Source organism: Phodopus roborovskii, unplaced genomic scaffold (genome assembly GCF_943737965.1).
Source record: "Phodopus roborovskii unplaced genomic scaffold, PHOROB, whole genome shotgun sequence".
In the NCBI taxonomy this organism is placed as follows: Eukaryota; Metazoa; Chordata; class Mammalia; order Rodentia; family Cricetidae; genus Phodopus; species Phodopus roborovskii.
Window position 1 is genome coordinate 48,188,159 of NW_026126517.1, and position 23,579 is coordinate 48,211,737.

The 23,579-nt window shown below is 33.7% G+C and overlaps 1 protein-coding gene across 3 annotated transcripts in view; it reads left to right on the top strand.

The window, feature by feature from the left end:
* Znf280d (zinc finger protein 280D) overlaps positions 1 to 23,579 on the top strand; it is an 83,782-nt gene that overhangs the window by 27,728 nt on the left and 32,475 nt on the right. For all 3 annotated transcript variants that reach the window (XM_051197918.1, XM_051197915.1, XM_051197917.1), the window contains 10 exons: positions 457 to 574; positions 4,457 to 4,624; positions 5,003 to 5,112; positions 11,560 to 11,783; positions 14,937 to 15,094; positions 15,508 to 15,608; positions 16,269 to 16,415; positions 18,823 to 18,957; positions 20,672 to 20,979; positions 21,099 to 21,239. In XM_051197918.1, coding sequence (XP_051053875.1) covers positions 457 to 574; positions 4,457 to 4,624; positions 5,003 to 5,112; positions 11,560 to 11,783; positions 14,937 to 15,094; positions 15,508 to 15,608; positions 16,269 to 16,415; positions 18,823 to 18,957; positions 20,672 to 20,979; positions 21,099 to 21,239 — 1,610 coding nt within the window. The remainder of the gene's footprint in view (positions 1 to 456; positions 575 to 4,456; positions 4,625 to 5,002; positions 5,113 to 11,559; positions 11,784 to 14,936; positions 15,095 to 15,507; positions 15,609 to 16,268; positions 16,416 to 18,822; positions 18,958 to 20,671; positions 20,980 to 21,098; positions 21,240 to 23,579) is intronic.

Sequence of the window (23,579 nt, forward strand, 5' to 3'; positions counted from 1 at the left end):
AAACCCTGTCTCAAAAACTAAAAAAAATACAAAAGAGTTTCTGATGCATTTTTTACATTCATGTCACTATGTTTTCATTTTTCCTCTCTATGCAGAGTTTTACTAAGTTGTTATTTACTTCTTGATATTACAATTTTAGAACCTCTAAGAATGTATTGATCTTACAGATATAAAGTAAATTTACATTTCTTTCACTTTGAAAACACTGGATTAGAATTTGTTGCCCACATTAGGTGATCAGTTTTAGCTGGGCTGACAGGAAGAAATGAGCTCTATTAGTTTGCTTTCAATTTTGATAGTAATTTTGTGTTTTTTTTTTTTTTTAACTTATTGAATCATCAAAGGTTTTTATCTTAGTGATATAGTTATGCCATTAAATTGTTTTTATACCTGTGTTTAAAACAATAATTATAATTATGTCCAGTACATATAATATTCTTTCTTCAAATTTGACAGGGTTATGTAACAAATTCTCCACCAGTTGTGTCTAACAACTCCTCAGAGTTACTGTTTGACCTGACCCAGGATACAGGATTACCACATTACCCAGGGGCACCAGCACTTTCTATTGCAGGTTGGTGTCATTACTATTTATTTCTTAAAATAGTTAAAAGAAACTTGATGGATAATCATATTGAATTAACTTTCTGTTTTGAAACCTGTATCTTTGCGTGAAAGTGTTTGTATATTGTTATACGGACTGCTGTGAATAGTTTTTAAAATGTCTCTTTGAGGCAGTTTTATGTAAAGTCATCCTAAACCACATCATGCTATGAATCCAACCTTAAAAATGCTTTAAAAAAACATTAGTGAATTAGAGAAGGCTTCAGTTACTATAAACATTTTAAGAAAAATTAGTTTCCATGACCACTAGTATAAAAAAGTATGTGGTTGTAATTGAATTCTTAATTAGGTTAGTATCTTTCTACTTTAATAAGTGATTTCAGTATATAGTTAAATATGATTTTGTGGTGCTATAAAGTAGCCACAATAAAGAATAGGTTTTGGACTAGTGACATGACTCAGCAGCCAAAAGGCACTTGCTTCTAAGTGCCTGACCTGAGTCCCATCCCTGGTACCCACATAGTGGGTTGAGAGGACTGGACTTGTAGGAATTTGTCCTCTGACCCTCCACACGTGTGCTGTGGCATGTGTGCATCTTCCATACCCTCCTGTTCCCTCTCCTCCTCTCATAAGTAAAAGGTAATATAAACAAGTAGTTCTTGAATGTGGTGGTGTACACCCTATAATCTCAGCGTTTGAGAGTCTGTGGCAGAGGATTATTGGCAGATTGAAGTTAACCTGAACCATGTAATGATTTCAAGGCCGTCTTATGCTACATAGTGAGACTGTGTCTTAAAAACAGACAGACAGATATTACTAACTTAGACATAGTAAAAAATGGCCTTTAGAGGAGTAATGAAATTTACCTATTGAAGATTTAAAGTTCCTTTAGTACATATGATAAGTATTCTTCATTAATTTAAAGTATATTAACATTCCATGAAATAATTTTGTCTTTGTGAAAATTCTTCATAGTCTAGGCAAGGTAATTCTTGAACACTAGCAATTTGTATTCAAGTATCTTAACTAATATGTACAAGGTATTTTGGAATGTTTAGATTGTTTACTAAATTAATGAGGTGTTTACCAGACTTTCCTGCACTTTTTTTTCATAATAGGGCTTAAAGTGCTTTTCCATTTTAAAATTACCTTATATGATAAACACGTCTCTGAATGTCACTTACATACATAGTTTACTAAAATGTTTACTAATATCTTGTTAATAAAATAGGTACAAGCGAAAAGAAACGGAGAAAAAATATTTGTATTAAATCTGGCATTAGGAAGCTCATAGACTTTACTCATAGGAAAAGTCTGCAGTCTTGAAACTTCTGGGAAGAAAGAACCAGTAAAGACTCCTATTCTCCCTCTCAGCTTTCTACTACAGTGAGTGAAACTTCATTAAGTGGGATAACTAGGAAGTTTTAGGTTTGAACCTCTGCTCTTAAGAATGTTTAGTTTTTATCAGATCAACTGACCTCTGCGTACTTTCGATTTTTCCTATTAAGAGATGGGGTTATTCGATTTTCTTGTGTATCCATTCAGTTCTCCACACCTGAAGCAAGGCACGTGAAGATATAATTTGACTCTTGCTATAGATCACATAGGGCTTTTTTGATGCCCAAATAAGATAAATGAAGTGTTATAAGTATAAGATTCAAAGGACTTAATAACAAATAGCAGTATCATTCAGTGCTTATCATTCAGTAGCATGGTTGATTGACAGACTACTGTCTGTGGAGATTATGGGGTTTTGAGTTTGACTCTGAAAGAAAGTAGGATTTTTATTGGCAGAGCTAGAATTATTTGGAGATAGAGAGATAGCACAAGCCTAATAAAACATGTAAAAAGAGTCAGAATTTAAAAACACATGCCAGGACCATTGACATGGCACAGTTGATAAAAGAATTTGCTCCCAAGTCTGATAACTTGAGTTTGATCCCTGGAGCCTACATGGTAGAGGAAGAGAACAGACTCACAAATTGTTCTGGATTTCACTCAAATACTATGGCTTGTGCATACCCTCACTCATGCACACAGATAAATAAATGTAAAGATGGGAATGAATGCAGAGTGGTTTTATTTAGTATTGAGAGTTCTCATGTTAAATTCTTACATTGAAGTCTATTTTTGCCATCTACTCTATTTTATAATTAGTTGATAATTAAAAATGCTACCACCCATTTGTTTTTCAACTAACATAAACATGTTAATATAATTATACTACCAGAGATCTTTTTCATGCACCTGCAGTATCTAGTATCTGTCTCTGATCAAGTATTTTGAAAATGAGGGGAAAAAAATCATTGTTATTTTTTGTTTTAAAAGATGAAACAGTGAAATGAACTAGCCTAATATTCTTATTTTCTTGGCAAGTTTGTCCTGTTAAAAATAATGATAGGCATTTTGGAATAATTTTACCCTTTAAAGCCAGTTAATGTATAAAGTGTTTTGTTAGTAATTATTTATTTTTTCTGTGTACCTAGTATTTTATGGTTCTTTGAATACATTGTTTGACCTTAAAGTAACTGTAAAATAAGGTATCATAACTTATGTTATGAAAACAGAAACTGAAGCTCAGAGAAGTTAAGTAATACATAAATAGAGATTGACAGAGTCTGGGTTCGATCTAAGTTATCTGACTTAAGTGCCTGGAATATCTCTAACATTTATTTATTGTTTCAGTATTTAGTGTACAGCTGATACTATTTAATGTGCAGTTTGGGAATCCTTTGTACAAAGTACATTATGTATTATTTTAAAAAAAGACTTTGGCTTAGTTATAGTCTAACTGTCCCTCTTTCTCTTGCTGATACTCTAAGGTTTAATCCTTTAGTTTTATGGTAATTTTTCAAGTGGAAAATTATTTTTAAGAACAAATTCTAAAGCCAGACGTTGGTGGCCAAGCCTTTAATCCCATCACTTGGGAGGCAGAGGCAGGTGAATCTCTGAGTTCCAGGCCAGCTTGGGTGTGGGGGGGAGAGAACAAAATCTATGTAAACTCAGACATTCCTTAATATCTTCCCTAAAATGGGACACAACTCCCTCTCTTATATTCCTTTTCATTTGAGTGAGTAAGATATGATTCGGGCATAGAAATTTCTACTTTTTACATAGCAATAACTATGTATTGTCTCAAGCTATAAAGAGGTTACTTTGTTAGGTGGGAAAGTACTAATAGCACAATAGGCATTTTAAGTAGTTACAAAACTTTAACTTGGCATGGTGGTTCATTCCTTTAATCCTAGCACTTTGGAGGCAGAAGCAGGTAGATCCCTGAGTTCATGGCTAGCCAGGTCTACTGAGTGAGTTCCAGGACATCCAGGGCTGCTCAAATTTTAGAATCTATAACTGGAACAAATTATTCTGTGTGTCATTATGTGGGATATATGTACATGTGTAGTACAAACTTAAATGTATTAAGCATGTGAAGATTATTGGGTCTTAGGAACTTGAGAATATCTTTCTCCAGCTTTAATTTTTTTTCCCAAAGTATATTGAGAATGTTCTTCCATAGAAAGGTAATTCTACAAATTGAGTAAATGCAGTCCTTAATAAGTTTTTATGCTATTTCTTCATACTCTCTAAGTTTGTATCATTTAATTTGTTTGCTTTTTTTTAAAGACAGGGTCTTACTATGTAGCTATGTCTGGCCTGGAACTAATTAGGTAGATCAGGCTGGCTTCAAATTCTCAGAGCTCTGCCTACCTCTGCCTCCCAAGTACTAGGATTAAATGTGTGTGCCACTGTGCCCAGCAATATTATTTAATTTTTATCATTGATTATAGCATGGTTCAATTATATATTTTAGTTCCCACACATTTAGATTTAAGTTATGAGCAGTATTTTATAATTTCTTAAAATCTTTCTCCCACTATTTAATTCATTTTAGGTTTGAATGAAAGTTCATTTTCATCAAAACGTCCTTTTCCTGACATAAGCAGTGTTAACTCAAAAAAGCCTAAACCCAGTGACAGTATTTCTGGAGCAGATGCCTCTTCTGTAGTCTCTTCAGAAAAGTCTCCATCAGTGTCATCTCTGCAGGTGGTGCCATTGCAAGGTAAATGAGAATGAAATTACTATAATAGTTAAAGATAAGCTTTATAGATTATTACAAGTTCAGAAATTAATAATGGTTATTTAAAATTAGAAAGTGCTGGATTTTGGGGTTGGAGAGAAAGCTTATTGGTTAAGAACATTTAAAATTCTTGCAGAGAACCTGGGTTTGATCCCCAGCACCCACATTGAATGGCTTACAACTACCAGCTAACACCCACTCCAGGGTACCTGACATTTTCCTCTGCCCCCATGGCCACCAACACAAATGTGATACTTCTGTACATACATGTGTGTGTACCCACTAGTAATTATAAATAATACATGGAAAAAATTTGAGAAGAGATAATTTTGTTTTAATACTAATCTAAATTTATTTTAGGTGCAAATTGCTCATCAAATCAATCTAAAAATGAAGCAACTTTTCCAAGAGCATGTCCTAAGTGTAATATTCACTTCAATCTTTTGGATCCTCTGAAAAAGCACATGACGGTAAAGTTTTTTCAAAATCTAATTTTAAAAAGTTTGAAAAATCCTTAAAATTGTTATTAGCCAATTTTTAGTAAATGATGGTTTGTCTTAACAAGTTAGGTATGAAGTCTCATATTGGATATATCCATAATGCTTATGTAAAAGTTTATATTCAAATGATTCTGTAAGATAATGAAATTCTGCTGGGCATGGTGGTATATGCCTTTAATCATAGCGCTTGCAAGGCAGAGGTAGATGAATCTCTATGAGTACAAGGCCAGCCTGGTCTTCAGGACAGTCAGAGCTACACAAAAAAAAAAAACCTTGTCTCAAAAAAAAAAAAAACCAATCAACCAAACACACAAATAAAAAAAGACAGTAAAATTCCTTAGTATATATATTTATAATATTTGCTCATTGTGTTCTGATTTTAAACACAGTATATTGATTAAATCATATTCAGACTTATAAACCATTTGTGTAAATTTTATAACTTAAATTCTATAGTGTATGCATATGTTAATGTGTGCATTCTACATTAGGTGATCTAAGATATAATTGTCAGTAATCAGACATACATTTCAAATGCTCATGTTTTTCATATAGTTTTGATAAAGTCCAGAATATAGTTTGTACAATTATTATAAATTAAACTAATTTGTACTAATTATTACAAATTAAACTAAGTCTTTATTGGGGTAGGAAGCTTTTAGTTTAGATTTTAAGAAAATTTCAAAGTATTTATGAAGCATGAAGTTCCTTCAAATAATTAGCTTTTACTGTGCTCTGCTATACTTTTTAAAAATGTTCTGTAACCTTGTTCCTACTATAAATGGCACTTAGGCAGAAGAAGATAAGAAAACCAGCAATGTAGAGTACAAAAGGAAGAGAATGAAAGAAAATAAATAGGTATTGCTATTTCAGAGACTGACAATTTTTAACTCATCATTTTCAAAAACAAACAACAACAGCAGGAAATCAGTGGCAGTTTATGAAGAAAGGGGAGACACTTTTGTTAGTTAATTTGCCCATACTCCTCTAAATAACCCTTCACTTATAAAAGTAATCATAATCAAACTTATTGAGCAAAAAAAAAAAAAAAAAAAAAAAAAGCTGAAGACAGGAGGACTTAATATTTATTAGGAGCAGGCAGAGTACAAACAATAATAACAAGAGAAGATAATTAGGGTTAAATTTGAACAAAATACATTATGTACAGATATGAAAATGTACTGAAACCCATGCTTATGAATAATTAATATAGACAGAAAAACTTAAAAAATTCCAAACCTAGTCTTTTTATTCAGAATTGTATTTAATTTATACTATTTCCAGATCCCAGAGTATAGCCTTGAGAAGTGTACTTTGTGCATTGCTCATACAGGAAAGATAACCTGTTCAAGTGATTTCCACTTTGTTTATGATGTTTTGGTAGGACTTATGATAGTTTATATGTTTGACATTAGAGATAGAGGAACAAAAGGGAACTAAGTGTTGTAATCATATGATTCATAAAAAGCCTACAAAGGGATGCAAGTGAGGAATCTGGCCCTGATTCATACCTGCCTGATTCATAAGGTGACTCTAAAAGAAAAATAGCTTCATATTAGTTTACTTTATGTGCTCTCTGGTTTTCATTTTGTGTTATCATTACTAAAAGTAATATAGAAAGAAAAGATTTTATGCTAGTTTATAGTCAGTATATCTTGAAAGGAAGTCAGGGCAGGAACTCAAGGCAGGAACCTGGAGGTAGGAACTGAAGCAGAAGCCATGGAGGAGTGCTGCTTACTGGCTTGTCTCCCATGGCTTCCTCAGCTGGCTTTCTTATACAACACAGGACTACTTGTACAGGTATGGCACTGCCCCTAGTAAGTAGGCTAGGCCTTCCTATATCCGTCATTTAAAAACAAACAAACAAACAAAAAAAAACAGTGTGATTGAGACATTTTCTTAATCGAGGTTCCCTTTTCCCAGGTTTACAAAGCTAATCAGGACACTTCTGCTCTAGGAGAGATTGTTGACCTCTGTCCTAAATGTGTTTTTATATTTTTTTTTAGCATTATTTATGATTACTTTTATTGGAAATTGCCAAAATGTCATGTAATAGTCAGATAGCCCCATAGCATTTTATGAAAGTAACAAAATTCATGTAATGTGAATATATGTATTTTATTGTATAAATATATATATATTCTTTATTTCATAATGAATACAAACATAGTCATCAAATCTAGGAAGCGTAACTAAAACCATGAGATAATTTTTTTAGGGACAGAAAGACAAATATCACATGATGGAAAAAAAGTTATCTCATAAGTTGAAATGTTTTATTTGAGGCTATGGAGGTTACAGAAGAAGAGAATGAAAAAGTTTACAGTTATTACTGTGTTATTTAGAGTGGAAGTAAGTTTTTATGTTGTATAGGACATAACATGGTAGGATGAATGTAATCGAAAGCAACATATTGTATATCAAAAAGAGGAAAGGCTTTTTGAATGTGCTGATAAAGAAATGATGAGTTAATGGGTATAATAATTACTGTTATTTAATCATTACCCAATGTAAAAATTAGTCAAATTATGCAAAACTTTATAAAAATTACAATTGTAGTTCCCATTTCAAAAAAAAAAGCTTTAGTGGCTGAAGAGATATGTCAGTGGTCAAAGCACTTGCTTCTCTTGCGGAGGACCTAGATTTAAGTCCCATCACCCACAAGGCTGATCATAACTATGTGTGACTCCAGTCCTATAAGGAGCCTGGCACTCTAATCTGACCTCGAGAGGAACTACACACATATGCACATACATAAATGCAGACAAAGCACACACATAAAAATAAATCTTTTAATGAAAATATAAGTTGCAGGAACTTTTTTGCTTGACAGGAATGAAATATAAATGTTGTGTGATAATTAGTCAAACTACAGCTACAACACTGAAGGTATTTCATATTTACAGAATGGCTTAACTCATAAAAAGAAGGGTTAAGTGAGAGATTGTAAAACAGGGCTTAGAGCCAAAATATTTTTATGGCCAAACAAAGTTGTTCAGTTAATTTCAGATCCTAGTATTGTTCTGCCCTTCATAGCTTACTATCTTTAATAAAACCAAAATCTAAATTTAATCCTTCCTTGTTTTTAAAGTTGTTATTGCCTTTTGAATGTTTTAGGATATTTTGATTTTCCCCAAGACCAAATCCATACTCCTTTCACTATTACCTTGTCTATTTTTACTTGTCATTTGTTTTTCATCTGTTTTAACCCCTGAGGACCAAAATTAAAGTATTTCTTGTGAACAAGGAGTTTGTGCTAATTTTAGACCACTGATCTTGTCTTTCTTATGATTAGAAAATATAACATCAATTAGTTTATCATCTGTTGTATTATAATTTACAAGGATGTTATTGTCAAGATTAACTTTCATAAATAGTAAAATAGACATTTTTGGAGAACATAAACCTTGTAACATACCTTTTCGGAAAGTCATTTCATAGGTTCAGAAGAGAATTACATACCAAATATAACATGGAGTGGATTTTGCTGAAAGCCAAATCTTAACAATTTTAGGGCGTAACTTTAACCCACTATTTTGTGATTTTTTTCTACACACCCCCCAGGAAGGTTTTAAATAAAGGATAGTGCTTTGTCAAAATAATGCCATTGATATACATACGTAATACATAAATTTTAAGTAATTTCCTTCTTTAAATCTCCCTCCTGACACCCGTCTTTCTGTGATTGGATCCAGGGCCCTGTGCATGCTGGCATGCTCTACCACTGACCTAAAGCCATAGCTCTCAAATGATTTTTCTGTAGAGTAGGTTTGCTCCATGCCATGCTTCTTTTTTCCTTAAAATTAAAAGTAGCATTATTTCTACTAGTTTTTTAAAAGTCCTTAAAAATGGCTTGATTTTTCCTAATTTTGAGTTCATATATGTTAACATGTACCTCAGGAGGGGGGGGAATTGAGAAATAAGGCTGAACTTTTAATACCAACACTCAGAAGCAGAGGCAGGCAAATCTTTGTGAGATCAAGGTCAGATTGGTCTACTTAGCAAATTGCCTGCCAGCTCTATATCAAAAAAGAAAGAAACGAAAAGAAAGAAAGAAACATAAATAACAAACTTTTTTTTTTTTTATGTCTCTTTCATCATTAAAAAGAAAAAGTTGGGATGGGGTGGGGTTGTGGTTCCATTCTATCAAAGAGAAAGAGCTCATTTTATTAGGATTCTTAAAGACAAGGTCTCACTATATGGCCTTGGCTGACCTGGAACTCACTAAGTAGAGCAGGCTGGCCTTAAAATCACAGAAATTCACCTGCCTCTGCTCCTTGAGTGCTAGGATTAAAGGTGTAAGCCACCGTGCCCAATTAATATACTTATTTTAAATTAATAAATATAAGTTACATCCCTCTCTTATGAGTCAGGTCCTGTGTCCATCCGTCTCCGTCCGTCCCCCGTTCCCCCCCCCCCCCGGGTATTTTTCCTACTTCTTAGATATATTTTAAATGGTTTTTGATGTTTTTATTTATTGAGAAGTGGCCTGTGATGATAGCTGAAGCAATCAGTTCCTTACAGGAGGACCTAAACTGAAGAACCTACATTTAAAATGTTTAAAATGGCCCAAGTGGTGTTTATGTTCCACTACCAAGCTAGGTGACTGCTGCTTGAGGAATGGCAGCAAGCTTGTTGTCTGGCATACATATACATATACAGCAAGCTTATTGTCTGGCATACATATACATATGCATATACATGTACATGTATCTGTACCTGCGCTTGCACCCATATGTGCACACCTGCATGTACATGAACACATACACAGAGTATAAAAGAAAGTTGGCAGTGAAATGAAGTAGGATGATGTAACCTTGCAGAAAATTCTGGTCATCTGTCTTCTATCATAGACCTGGCTCCTGGAGGTATACTGAATGTTTCATGAATGGAATGATCTAAAGACTCACATGTGGCAGGAGAGGAAGTGATTGTTGTGACCCCAGCATAGAATAATTGTGTTAAGATTTTCAGATGCTGATTTAATAGCACACTTAAGAAGCATTTGCATTATAAAAGAATTGCCTGTGTTTCTTGCTTTAAAAAATAAGCAAACAAAACACCTATGCTTTTTCCTATAGGGTAGTCCCAGGAATTACCACTTTTTTAATTAATTTATTTGATTTCTTTGTTGTTATTTTGTTTTTTTTTTTTTTTTTTTTTTTTTTTTTTGAGTGTAGCCCTGGCTGTCTTGGAACTCACTCTATACACCAGTCTGACTTTAACTCAGTGATATGCCTGCCCGTGCTGGGATTAAAGGCACCACCTGGCAGGAACTACCATTTTAATGAGCTCTTCTGGATTTCTGATGCAGATTTTTCTACGTTTTCTAAAGAAAAGCTTCACTACTAAAAATTATGTACAATAAATAAATTACTTACATCTTTATTTTAAAAGTACATATATGGAAATTTTCATATTACAACCAATTTATGTGACAACTTGATTTTATTACTGAGAAGTATTTTCTTCAAATATTTAAGCATTCTGGATTCTGAGATGTACCAGATGCATTTGTCTTTGTGTCCCAAACATTTTCTAGTACTATGAATCTAGGGAATGGCAGTTTAACTGTGTAAAAGCCTAGTTTTACCCAGCTTAGGAAGTTGTGGCTTTTCTTCCTTTCTTCCTTCCTTCCTTCCTTCCTTCCTTCCTTCCTTCCTTCCTTCCTTCCTTCCTTCCTTCCTTCCTTTTTTGAGACAGGATTTCTCTGTGTATTCTTGGCTGTCCTGGAACTCACTTTATAGACCAGGCTGCCCTCTGCCTCCTAAGTGCTGGGATTAAAGGCATGCAGCACCACTGGCAGGAAGTGTCCATGTAACCTGATACATAAAAGCATGTAACACTAATCTTTCTCCTGCGTTATTGACAGGTTATGAATGATTTTTGGTTATGAAACAAATGGCTATTAAAATATGTATATATAAACAGGCAAATTGCATGGAAAAAGTTTAAAATCTATAGCCAAGTCCTAGTCTTAAGGTTTTTTTCATCTCTTTTTAAATTTTTGTTTTGTTAAGATAATGTTTATGGGCTGGCGAGATGGCTCAGCTGTTAAAGGTGCTTGCCGCCAAACCTGACGACTTGAGTTTGATCCCTGGAACCCACATGGTGGAAGGAAAGAACCGACGTCCGCAGGTTGTCCTCTGACCTCCACAAGTGCACTGTGGCACTCACACTCCCATACATAACATATACGCTAAACAAATAATAATCTACTTTAAAAAAGATATTTACTTTCCTAAACTTTTTTGACTATCCACCACAGACTTTCACTGTTTCTTCCAGATATCTTACCAAGCATAGTTTTATGTGGTTTAGACTTAGATGAAAACATAATTGTTTTTGCTATTATTCTGTAATAAATAAGGCATCTTTTTTTTTTCTTTTTTTTTTTTTTTTTTTTTTCTTTTCTAGTATTGTTGTCCAGACATGATAAATAACTTTTTGGGGTTGACTAAAATAGAAATTTCAAATACAGCAAATGAAGCTAAGACTCTTGATTCAGAGAAAGGAAAATTGATCATGTTAGTTAATGACTTTTATTATGGAAAACATGAAGGAGATGTCCAGGACGAACAGAAGACTCACACAACCTTTAAATGCTTCAGTTGTTTGAAAGTTCTCAAAAATAACATTAGGTATGTAAGTATGTAATCTTTATTTAATGAAAGTTGAAATACTAAAGCTATAACCATTGTGTCTTCATCATCTTGCCATTCTTGATAGCAATTTCAGTGTTTTCTCCTTTGTTGTATTTTCAGATCCTCCTCTTAAAAGATTATTTTAATTTGGAGAAAAATGAACTTATAAGTATTCTAGGAATTTTCTGATGTCTCTGAATAGTATAAATAAAAGTAGTTATCCCAAAGTTCCCAGATTAACTTCTTCTTTACTAATACTATTTACTCAAACTTTCCACTTTATATTTATCATCTGTATAATGTATGTCTTATGGGACTTGTCTGGTTTAATTTTAAAATTTAAATAAAAATTAGATATTTCATTCTTAATGGAATTAAAAAATTTTATATACAAATATTTTAAATTTTAGTAATTTATACTTGTAATCTCTGAGTGGCATATGTTATAAAAATACCACCTATGGGGGTTGGAGAAATGGCTCAGTGGTTAAGAGGACTGACTGCTCTTCCAGAGGTCCTGGGTTCAATTCCAGTTCCATGGAACCTGATACTCAGCAAAACACTGATGCACATAAAATAAAAATAAATTTAAAAAATATCACTTCTGTCATGTGTGGTGGTACACACCTTTAATCTAGCACTGAGGAGGCAGAGGCAGGTGGATCTCTTGATTTTGAGGCCAGCCTGATCTACAGAGTGAGTGCCAGGACAGCCAGGACTACATAGAGAAACCCTGTCTTGATAAAATAAAACAATAAAAAACTTACAAGAAGTCACCACGCAATAATAGAGCACACCTTTAATCTCAGCATTTTGGGAAGCAGAGGCAGGCAAATCTTTGTAGTTTGAGGGTCTACATAGTGAGTTCCAGGACGGCCAAAACCATACAGAGAAACCCTGTCTTGAAAAACCAAAAGGAATAAAAAAATAAAAAGAAAGTAACAAGATACACTTAATGATGTCTCATTTATTATATAGTCTAAAATTTGTGTTTTATTAGGTAAAATTTGTCATCAGAAATTTTATAGTTTTACATTGGAGATTTGCCACCTTGCTTCTACCATTACTTACTACACTTGTTTTATTGTTTTCCTTTATCCTTCTTTTATACAATCTGATTTTTAAAAATTAAGCTGTTGATAAAAATGATTTTTCTTTTAAAGTACAGTTCAAAAAAAGTTACAGACATGAGTGTACATATTTTAGATAAGTTATACTTCAGGAATGGATGGGGGACAAATTTGGAGAGAGATGAGAATATAATAAAAACATACACAAAACTCGACTCTCAAAATAGAAGACATTGTATACAAATATGCATACACTTTTGTGTTTACTAAAAATCTTGTGGAATTAACATTTTATTCAGCTAGCCAAGTGCTAGTGGCACATGCCTTTAATCCCAGCACTTGGGAGGCAGAGGCAGGTGGATCTCTATGAGTTGTAAGCCATCGTGGTCTACAGAACAAGTTCCAGGACAGCTAGGGCTACATAGAGAAACCCCATCTCAAAAAACCAAAACAAAACATTTTATACACCAAAAGTTTTAGAGTTCATTCACTTTTCTGTGACTTTCTGCAACAATGATGCTCACAAATTTCTTTGTGGTAATACTTTGTACATTCCACAATAACTTTAAGAGCTAGTAGTCCCAGTAGTTCAACAGGGAACTTGTTCTTTGGATGTAATACTGAAGCAGTATTCAAGTGAACCTCCACCACAAGAACCTCCACCACTTAGTTCCATAATCTTTCCATTACAAGATTCCATTGGAGATAGGGTGTGACTCACTGTTCTCATTCCCTGTTAAATGTGATACATACTGCAATTTATTTTAGCAGAAGTGTTTTTATCTTTTAAAATTAGCCCATTTAATATAAAAGTAACTTTTTCTAGGAATTATTGTAGGACGTTAGTTTCCTATGTTTATATTATTAGAACATTTAGAAAATCTAAATAATTACCTTTAGTAACATACAGAAACTGAACATAGAAAATTATTACTTGAGAAATGTAACCTTAATGGTACATACCTCTTGACCAAAGGAATTAAATATATAATATTTTGCCCCAATTTTTTTTAAAGATTTATTTATTATATATATACAGTGTTCTGCTTGCATGTATATTGCACACCAGAAAAGGGCACCAGAAGTCATTATAGATGGTTGTGAGCCACCATGTGGTTGCTGGGAATTGAACTCAGGACCTCTGGAAGAGCAGCCAGTGCTCTTAACCTCTGAGCCATCTCTCCAGCCCCACCCCAATTCCCCCCTCCCCCCCCCCCCCAGTAAAACCTGGGAAGGTGAAATGGATTTTTGGTATTTTGTTTTTAAGATAAAAATCTTGCTATGTAGCCCTGGAAGGTCCCAAACTCACAAGAAATCTGCCTTCTTTTGGCTTGCAAGTGGTAGGATAGGTCTGTGCCACCATGCTTGTGGTATTGTTTATAATTTATATAATGATAAGAAACATATCAAGATTTCTGTTCTGACTCATCAGCACAGGCTTTTCATTACTGTTTTCTTTCCTATTAGATGTAACTTAAAAATTGGTTATTGTAAGAAGTTTGCCTTTTTCTCCCTGTTCCCATTGTATACCTTGAAGGTCTTAAAGAATTTTCTCCATGACTTTAGCTGCTCTTGCTGATAGGATTCCCTTCTAGTATTAAATTTTACAATGTAAATAGTACTTCACATGGTAAAGAAACTGTTATTTTATCTAAAGCAGTCAACTGAAACTAGTGACATTTGAAAAAAAAGATGAAAAAAAAGTTGTTGGGCAAGGGTGTTCGTGGCACATGCCTTTAATCTCAGTACTCGGGAGGCAGAGACAGGCGAATCCGAGTTTGAGACCAGCCTGATCTACAGATCTAGTTCCAGGACAGTCTCCAAAGCCACAGAGAAACCCTGTCTTTAAAAAATAAATAAATAAAAGGTGTCTCCATAGCCACTTCAGTCAGAGAAACCCTGTCTTTAAAAAATAAATAAACGGTGTCTCCTTAGCCACTTCAGTCATTTAAAACATGCACTTTTCTAGAGACATTGAAGACTCAAAATGTAGAGTAGTATTCACTATTTTCCTTGAGTGGGTTGGAGGTTTTCTTTGGGTTTTAATGCGAGTCTTTGCACCTTTGATAATCTTGTGCAGGTTTATGAACCACATGAAGCACCATTTGGAGCTTGAGAAGCAGGGCAGTGAGAGCTGGGAGAAGCACACCACTTGCCAGCATTGCTACCGCCAGTTCCCCACCCCCTTCCAGCTGCAGTGCCACATTGAGAGCACACACACGCTTCATGACTTTTCCAGTGAGTTACAGCCACGTTTCAGTGCTGAATGTTCCCGGTTTTTATTGTTGATGCTGAGCAATTCTTGTAGAAACTGCTAGAAATAAGAACAAGAAATTTGAATTTTGGGGTCACAATTGAAAAAGTTAACTTATTCCAGCAGCTTCAGTTCAAATCCCAGATGTGTGTCGTGGTATAGCCTCATGAATTCAGCCAGGTTATTTGGTACTGAGACAGTTGGATGATGAACATGTGTTTGTGATAGTGCTAAAAGAAGAATTAGAATTGCAGAGTTACGTTTGTGTATGTATGACTGCTCACTATTCTACCTGCGGCTTCTTTTTGCTGATAAACTTACTGATATTGTTATCCAAAAAAAACCTTTTTTTTATTTATGTATTAAAGTGTTGTTATTACTTTCTTCCTATTTATAGCCATTTGTAAAATCTGTGAGCTATCGTTTGAAACTGAACAGATTCTTTTACAACATATGAAGGATAATCATAAACCTGGTGAAATGCCATACATCTGCCAGGTACATCCATGTTTTATGGTTTTATTAACTATTTTGTTGTTTTGGTGTTAAGGTTTGTAGGTGTTAAATAAATTGTTAGAATTTTTTTCTTTTAGTTAATGGTCCAAACATTGATAAATGTTTAGTTTTAGAGGGAATATAGTCTTTATCACAGCCAGTCAACTCTCCCATTGTGGCAACTCAACAACGAGTGAAAGAGAATAAATGGATGTGTTGTGTTCTAATAAAACTTATGGACTCTGGTTTTTAAATTTCATGTTATTTTCATGTGTGGTTATATATATATATATATTTATATATATATAACCATTTAGGTAAAAATGGTAACTAAAGTTACAGTGCTTCCTACTTAATTTACTAATACTGTTTTATGTAAAGAAACGTATTTTAGAGGATTCCAAAACCTTTAGAAGTTTCCAAAGCTTCAATATTCAAGACAAGATGGGTTGATAGAGAATGATAAGAACACAGGTACCTATTTTGGGGAGCAGTCTTGAACTCTGAACTCTGCTCCTTGATGCCTTCATTAGTGAGTTTCTTGCATGAATAGGAGTCAGAACTGGATTGGTAATATATAATCTAATAAATGAATCATTGTTACTCTGTAGTTGCAAATCAGTTACAAACTTTTCATTTTAACATCACATTTTTTATTTATAGGTTTGCAATTACAGATCATCATTATTTTCTGATGTAGAATCTCATTTTAAAACAGCACATGAAAACACTAAGAATTTGCTATGTCCATTCTGCCTCAAAGTTATTAAAATTGCCACACCCTTTATGCATCATTATATGAAGCATCAGGTGAGTTTAATAATCCTTACTTTTTCATGTTACCTGATTATCACTCAGAACATTAAGTTTGATTGTCAGAGGGAGTGAAGTTGTTGCACATATACAGGTGATTTAAAGTGTGTACAGAATTACTTGTAAAACTTCTAGTTCTTGCTAATTTTCTAGTGATTCTTTCTCTATAAATAGTGATGTCTCAAAGATGACAAGAAATAGGAAGCCTAGGATTGAGACAAAACAGAAGCAAATGGAATATGGGAAAGATTGGCTACTTTAGGGTCTTGGTAGATATGGGATGATTTTGAAGTGCCCTCTCAAGCAGAGGAGGAAAAATGAGTTAGAATTGAGAAAGAATCAAGACAGAGAATTCTTAATTTTCTTTTACTCTTGTTTTGTGTTTTCTCCCCACTGTCTGACCCCTAGTATTATGATAAGACATGTCATTATTGACCTAGAGTAATATTTCTTTTTCACATGACAAAGGAAACAAGCTATGACTTATGTTAGCTTTAGTTATGTAATTTCTGGAACTCATTATTAGTTGTTGAATCTTTCCTTGCATTTCTGATGTGATGCTTATCGGTTCTTTTCCTGGGGCAATTAAGCCATACTTTGAGCTAACAATCTTGCAGCAACACTGAAACCTGTCTTTAGCAATAGTACTTTTGTTGGAATCCATGTCTACATTGGATCTGATGGTGTGGTCGGGTTTTGCCAGCTTACTGCAAAGTTCAGTGTATTTGTGCTTTTTAAAATTCTGCACATCAGGAGATGTGAGTGATTATAGAGAAAAACAGTTCTGGGAGATGAACTCATGTGAACTGTCTTTCCAGCCTATTTAGTTTCTGATTCTTGACCATATTTTCTGTTTTAAATCATCCTCTTTGAGTATACAATAAATGAATTTGTGTTGTCTGCATCTATGAGAAAAATGAGTGAATCGTGCTTATAAAATAATCTAAAAATGAAGCTAGAACTCTAATGTCCTACTATTACTGCTTTGAGTATTGTAACTTGTCAGTTCTTTTAAAATACATGTTTAAAGAATTAATATGTGTTAATATTTTGCCTGTATCTAAATCTGTGTACCATGTGTGTGACTAGTGCTGCAGAGGTCAGAGAAAGGCTTCTATTGGGTCCCCTGGAACTGGAATTACAGATGGTTGTGAGCACCATATCAATCTGGAAATTAAACCCTGGTCCTCTGGAGGAGAAACTGAACTGTGAAGCCATCTCCCCAGCTCCTCTTTTAAAATACTGTTTTGATGTGTAACAGTTGTTCATTTTGTGGGATATACTGTGCTAATTTGGTATAGTTATACAGTGAACAATAAGCAGATCAGGGTAATAACATTTTCTCCAGTTCTTTTCACTTCTTTGTACTCAGTACTCAGTACTTTGTACTCAGTACTAATGGTACTGAGAGCACAGCCACAGAATGTTTTCTTACTATAGGAAGTTTATTGAATAACACTGATTTCATTTCTTAGATATGTCCAGTTAAATTTATTTGGTCCTAGAGAGATCATTTTTATCTCCATATAGACCAATGGAAAATAGGAAAATGTTAAAAATAACATTAAAATTTTCTGTGTAAGTGTAAGGGTCTGTGCACATGTTAGGAATTGAACTTGGATTCTCTGGAAGAGCAGTACAATCACTTAACTGCTGAGCCATCTCTCCACCCCCTTCTATATAAAAACATAGAATAACTAATTTTTTCAGTGTCAGGTCTTTAAATGCTTGGCTTGTGACTAAAAGATATTTCATACCACCATTTTTGAGATTCTTGCTTTGCTGATTTGTTGTTTGTTTTTGAGACAGAGTCTCACTATGTAGCCCTGGTTGTTCCTTGAACTTTGCTTTGTAGACCAGGCTGGACTTAAATTCAGTGGTCCACCTATTTCTGCCTTCTGAGTGCTGGGATTTAAAGTGTGCCCCAGAAATCTCATTAGAACCTTTTATACAACTTTCATAATTTTGTTTTAAAGATTTGTTTATTTTATTTTGTATGTTTGTCTGTGCACCATATGCAGAGGCCATAAAAGTGTGTTGTGACCCTTGGAACTGGAGTTTCAGACAGTTGTTATCCACCACTGGGTGCTGTCAATCAAACCCAGGTCCTCTGGCAGCGCAGCTAGTGCTCTTAAACACTAAGCCATTTCTTTAATCCTCATGTTTGATTACCATATAACAGATACTCTTGAGATCCAATACTAATTAATACACGTTTTAAAAATGAGATGATTCTTTGATAATTGTTTATGGTAGTAAAGTATCATTAAAATTAAGAGTTTATTCCAAAGCAATAGAAACCCTGTTTCAAAACAAACAAACAAACAAACAACAACAACAACAAAAAAAGAGTTTCAAAATGGGATTTATGGCTATCGAAATTATTTTCCCTTTTTTCTAATAGAAAAAGGGAATACATCGGTGTACCAAATGCAGATTGCAGTTTTTGACATGCAAGGAGAAAATGGATCACAAGACTCAACATCACCGAACATTTGTAAAACCCAAGCAGCTTGAAGGACTGCCCCCTGGAACAAAAGTATGTTCAAATGCATGGTATTATTTTATTTGTATACTAAAAACTTACTCCTGCCTAGTTTTATCTGTGGAACAAACTATGTTAGAAATGACATGATTTTTATTAAGACTAATTTTAGATTTTATTGCTTTTGTGCTTAGAAAGAAAAACATCTAACCATTGTTTTGAGTTTACTGGTGGGTGTATTCCTTCATAAAATTTGCAATTGAATAAACTCCTTTTATCAGTGGGTTATTTCAATACTGTATGGCTGTTTGAGCTTTTCTAGTTAGTAGTGTATGTATTGGTTTTAATAGCTGTGGACTGAGACATTTGATATCAGGAATCATATTCTTTCATTTATCTTTGTATCTCCAGCATCTTTTAGAATACCTAATGCTACAGGTTCTCAGATGTTTGTTGAAGTTGTTATTGCTGAGTCTACTCTCAAAGAAGGAAATTCTGTTGCTGGACAGCATTGTGAGCAAGCCCTTGTCTGACTGTAAATTGATGATTGTACTATACTGTTCCCTTTTTGCCTTATATACACCTGTTTTCTCTGACTTCTTTATATACAGTCAGCTCTTGAATATTTGCTCCAGTGGAGGGAAAACAGAGGCATGGATAATCCAAAGTGAAACAATCCCCAATACCTTTATATTTGCCTTTGGGTACTTACCTTTGAATGTGGGTATGTCTTTTATTTGAATTGACTAATTGATATAAAGCCTTGCTCTGAAGACTTAGAGCAAGAGGAGCTAGCCAGCTTCCTTCCCTGAAGTCCATTCATTTCATGCTGGGACTATACATGCATAATACTAATGTAAGCAGTGCAATCCTCCCTCATTTCTTCCCATATTAATAGTAATGATATTAATGACACTAAATGGTTTTCTACCACCTTAGAATTACCTAAGTCTAAATGTGCTTTTTCATATATTCTATTACTTAATCCATACAGCAGTAAATGAGATACCTACAGTTGGTATTACCCTTTGTGACAGATATGGAGAGGCTTAAGATTCAGTTACTATTTCAAGGTTATGTAGCTAAGAAGGCAGATTTACCTTTAGGCCTTTTGATTCTTGGTGCAACGTTTTTGCACATTTCCCAAGCACTTGTGTTAATAGGGCTTCATCATTGGCTGTCCCTTGGATGTGATGAGAATATTGTCAAATGATTAATGAAAATGCATTTTCATTATGAACCAACAAATGTAACAATATGTTTCTGAACAGTAAATAATAAGCCTTATTAGTTCTTTTAAAGAATTTTAAAATATATAACTTTTTTTTTTTTTTTTTTACAGAATAATGAATTGATATACCACTTGTACAAATTCTAGGCAGTGTGATCCAGAAAGAATAAGTCACTCTTGCTATCTATATTTGTTTATTACTAATAATTTCAAAGGGTAACAGTCCTTGCTAGGACCTGTTATTTTTTTTTCAGTCTTTATTACTTAAGTTTTGGGTTCTTATTTGAGAATTACTTTTAGTTATATCAGAGCATAAAAATGGCTGTGAAATGTGATCTTCTTAGAGTCATACAATTTGTATTAATCTTATTTATTAATAACAGTTAACATACAACTGATAATAATATGAATTGAATTCATTTAATTGGCTCAATATTTAAAGTAAATAGATAACTAAGCCTAGTTAGTTATCTGTGCTTTTTAAAATATACTTAAGATTTAGCTTATTTTAAGTGACTGTTTTCTTCATTTTTGTAGGTTACTATTCGAGCTTCAGTTGGACCTCTTCAGTCAGAGTCTTCAGCTACACCTCCCGTTAATGCAGGCACTTCCACCCTCCAGCTCTCGCCTCCAAGGACTGAAAATGTAACTTCTAAAAATCCCACTGCATTGAATACAAGTACACTGAATACAACTGTATCTGATCCCAGTAAACCTAATGAAAGCAAGTCTAATGGAAATAAATCCAAAAACAGGTCAAAAGTCTGTAATACACAGAAGAAACAAAGCACACTGGCTAATAGTAATAAAAAAAGTAAAGTGAATACAGCTTTGAGGAACTTAAGGTAATGCTCTACTCCTGACACACATTCCCAGTTTAAACTCAAGTATAGCAACATTATATTTAGTGATAGCCCTCTCTGATGATTTTTGTTTTAAAATATCTTTTTTATATCTCCACAAGGTTGCGTCGAGGTGTTCACGAGTGTATTGAGTGTTGTTCTGAAATAAAAGATTTTGCAAACCATTTTCCTACATATGTCCACTGTAGTTTTTGCAGATACAACACTAGCTGTAGCAAAGCCTATGTAAATCACATGATGAGGTAAGATGAGTTCAGTGTTTTGCCTATTATAATTCTAATCGAAGAAGCTTTTGTTTTGAAAACATATCGTCTATATTAGAAGCCTAGTAGTCTTTTCTAACAGAGCAAATCAAGAAATTACTGTATGAAATGGTTAATTAAACCAATGAAATTAAGATAGATTTGTTAAATAAGTAATTATTCTTTTGGATTTACTTTATTCCCTGAAAAAGTTAAAAAAATGGTTCTTTTCAAATATAAATTTAAATTTATTCTAAATATCATTAACTGACAAATCCATGTATTTTCATGACTGTTACTCTTTTCAAAGCAGACTTCAAGATTTTCAGTTATGCTAGGAGCTTTATTGCCCCCCTCCCATCTTTCTCTGTAGCCATCCATTAGCAGTCATCCATATGTCTCTGAAGCTTTATGTGCTTACATCTATTCAGTGAATGTCATGATGCCACTGTTGGAATTCTTTCGAATAATGCATTTATTCTACATTGAGTACCTGTCATTTGCTCTATGATAGATTAATTCTCACAGTCCACATCTGGATATTACTATTATTGAACATGTTATTTTTCCATATTATCTTTTAAGATTGTTTTTATTTAAATACATGTGTGTTTGTCTTTGTGAGTATATGCCACATGTATATGGGTGCCTGTGGAAACCAGGAAAGGGCGTCTAGAGCTAGAGTTATAGGCAGCTATGACCTGCCTTTATGGGTGCTGGGAACTGAACCTGGGTCCACTAAAGAGAAACAAACAACGTGGTTTTTTATTTTTAAAGAATCATCATAGTTGTCCTTATATAAATAAACCCGATATATTACTTATTCAGAATGATGCTGTTCTGAGGTTATTTGGATAGAATTCATGTATAAGTGAGTTTTTTTTTTTTTTTTTTTTTTTTAGGTCATAGTCTGGCTTTCCTGTTGCTTTTTGATTATTGCCAAATTCTGCTTTCAAAGGTCATCCTACCTTTATGGTGTGGCTTCAGTAATTTGCCAGTTTTCTGCCCTTGGTAATTAGTATTTTATCAGTGTTTAAGTCTTTTTTTTTTTTTTAATAGGACCATCCAAATCTCTACCTGTGCTTCATTCCTTTGAATTCCTATTAGTCTATGATGTTCAATACCAGTTAAGCTCTATTGTCACTGTACCAACTGGGTCATTATTTCAATCCTGTTTTGTTTTCTCATTTACTCTGTACTCATGTTCACTTGTCATAAAGGCCAACATAACATTGAACCTTTTCTCCTTTCCCCTCTTTAAATCATGTTCAGTTCTGAAATGTCCGTGACATTTCTACCAGCCTGGCTTCATACTATAAAATTTTAATTAGTGTGTGTGTGTGTATCACACACATGCATGGGTGCACCAATGAGTTTACTAAGGTTGTACACAGGAACATGGTGAGGGTGCAGTGATACATCAGCCTTTCTGGTTTTGTTCTGGATTATTTGGTTATCTGAGGTTATTTGTGCTTCCAAATGTATCTTAAGGATTTTTGTTTTTGTTTTGTTATTTTTGTTTGTTTGCTTGTTTGTTTGTAGTCAGTTTCTCTGAAGAATGGTATTGTAATTTTTGTTGTTGCTTTTGGTGAAATGGCCATTTCACAATATTAATTTTTCCAGTTCATTAACATGGAAAGTCTTTCTGGCTTCAGCTTTCTTCCTCAGTTTCTACTGTATTTCAAAGTTTTCGTTGGAGAGGTCTTTCAGTTGCTTTGTTGTGGTCATTCCAAGGTTTTTGTTTGTTTAAGGCCATTAGGAAAATTATTTCTGTGCTTGATATCTTTCTCAGCACCTTTTCCTTCTTTTATTAAAAATTCAACACAGGTGTTTCACTATGTAGCCCAGGTGGGCCTTGAACTTAAATTCTCTTGTTCTAGCCTCCCAAGTACTAGAATTACAGATGTGTGTTACCACATCTGGCTCTCTACCCACCCTTTTTTGTTAATATACAAAATTGTGGAACTTGTGTTTTAAATCTAGATAATACAAACAGAGGCAATATAAATTGTGTTATTATAGCTAGGGGTCAGATTAATTAGAAATTATTATCAATATTTTAATGTTATAAATTGTAGACATATTTGAAAGCCATCAGAAAAACCTTAAAGTGTAATTTTAATGCATTTTTCTAATAGACAATAAAGTAAAAATGGTATTCTTGTCTAAAGAAAGGTAATTTTTGAATTTTATTTTTAAGGTAATATATGATTTATGTGTCTTATGAATCAGACAAAATGTTAGACTGTTCAATGGAACAGTCATGCAAATTTTTGCAAATATTTTTGAGTCTTCTCAACTTCTTGTTGATTTTAAAAAACTACCCTCATATTTATACAT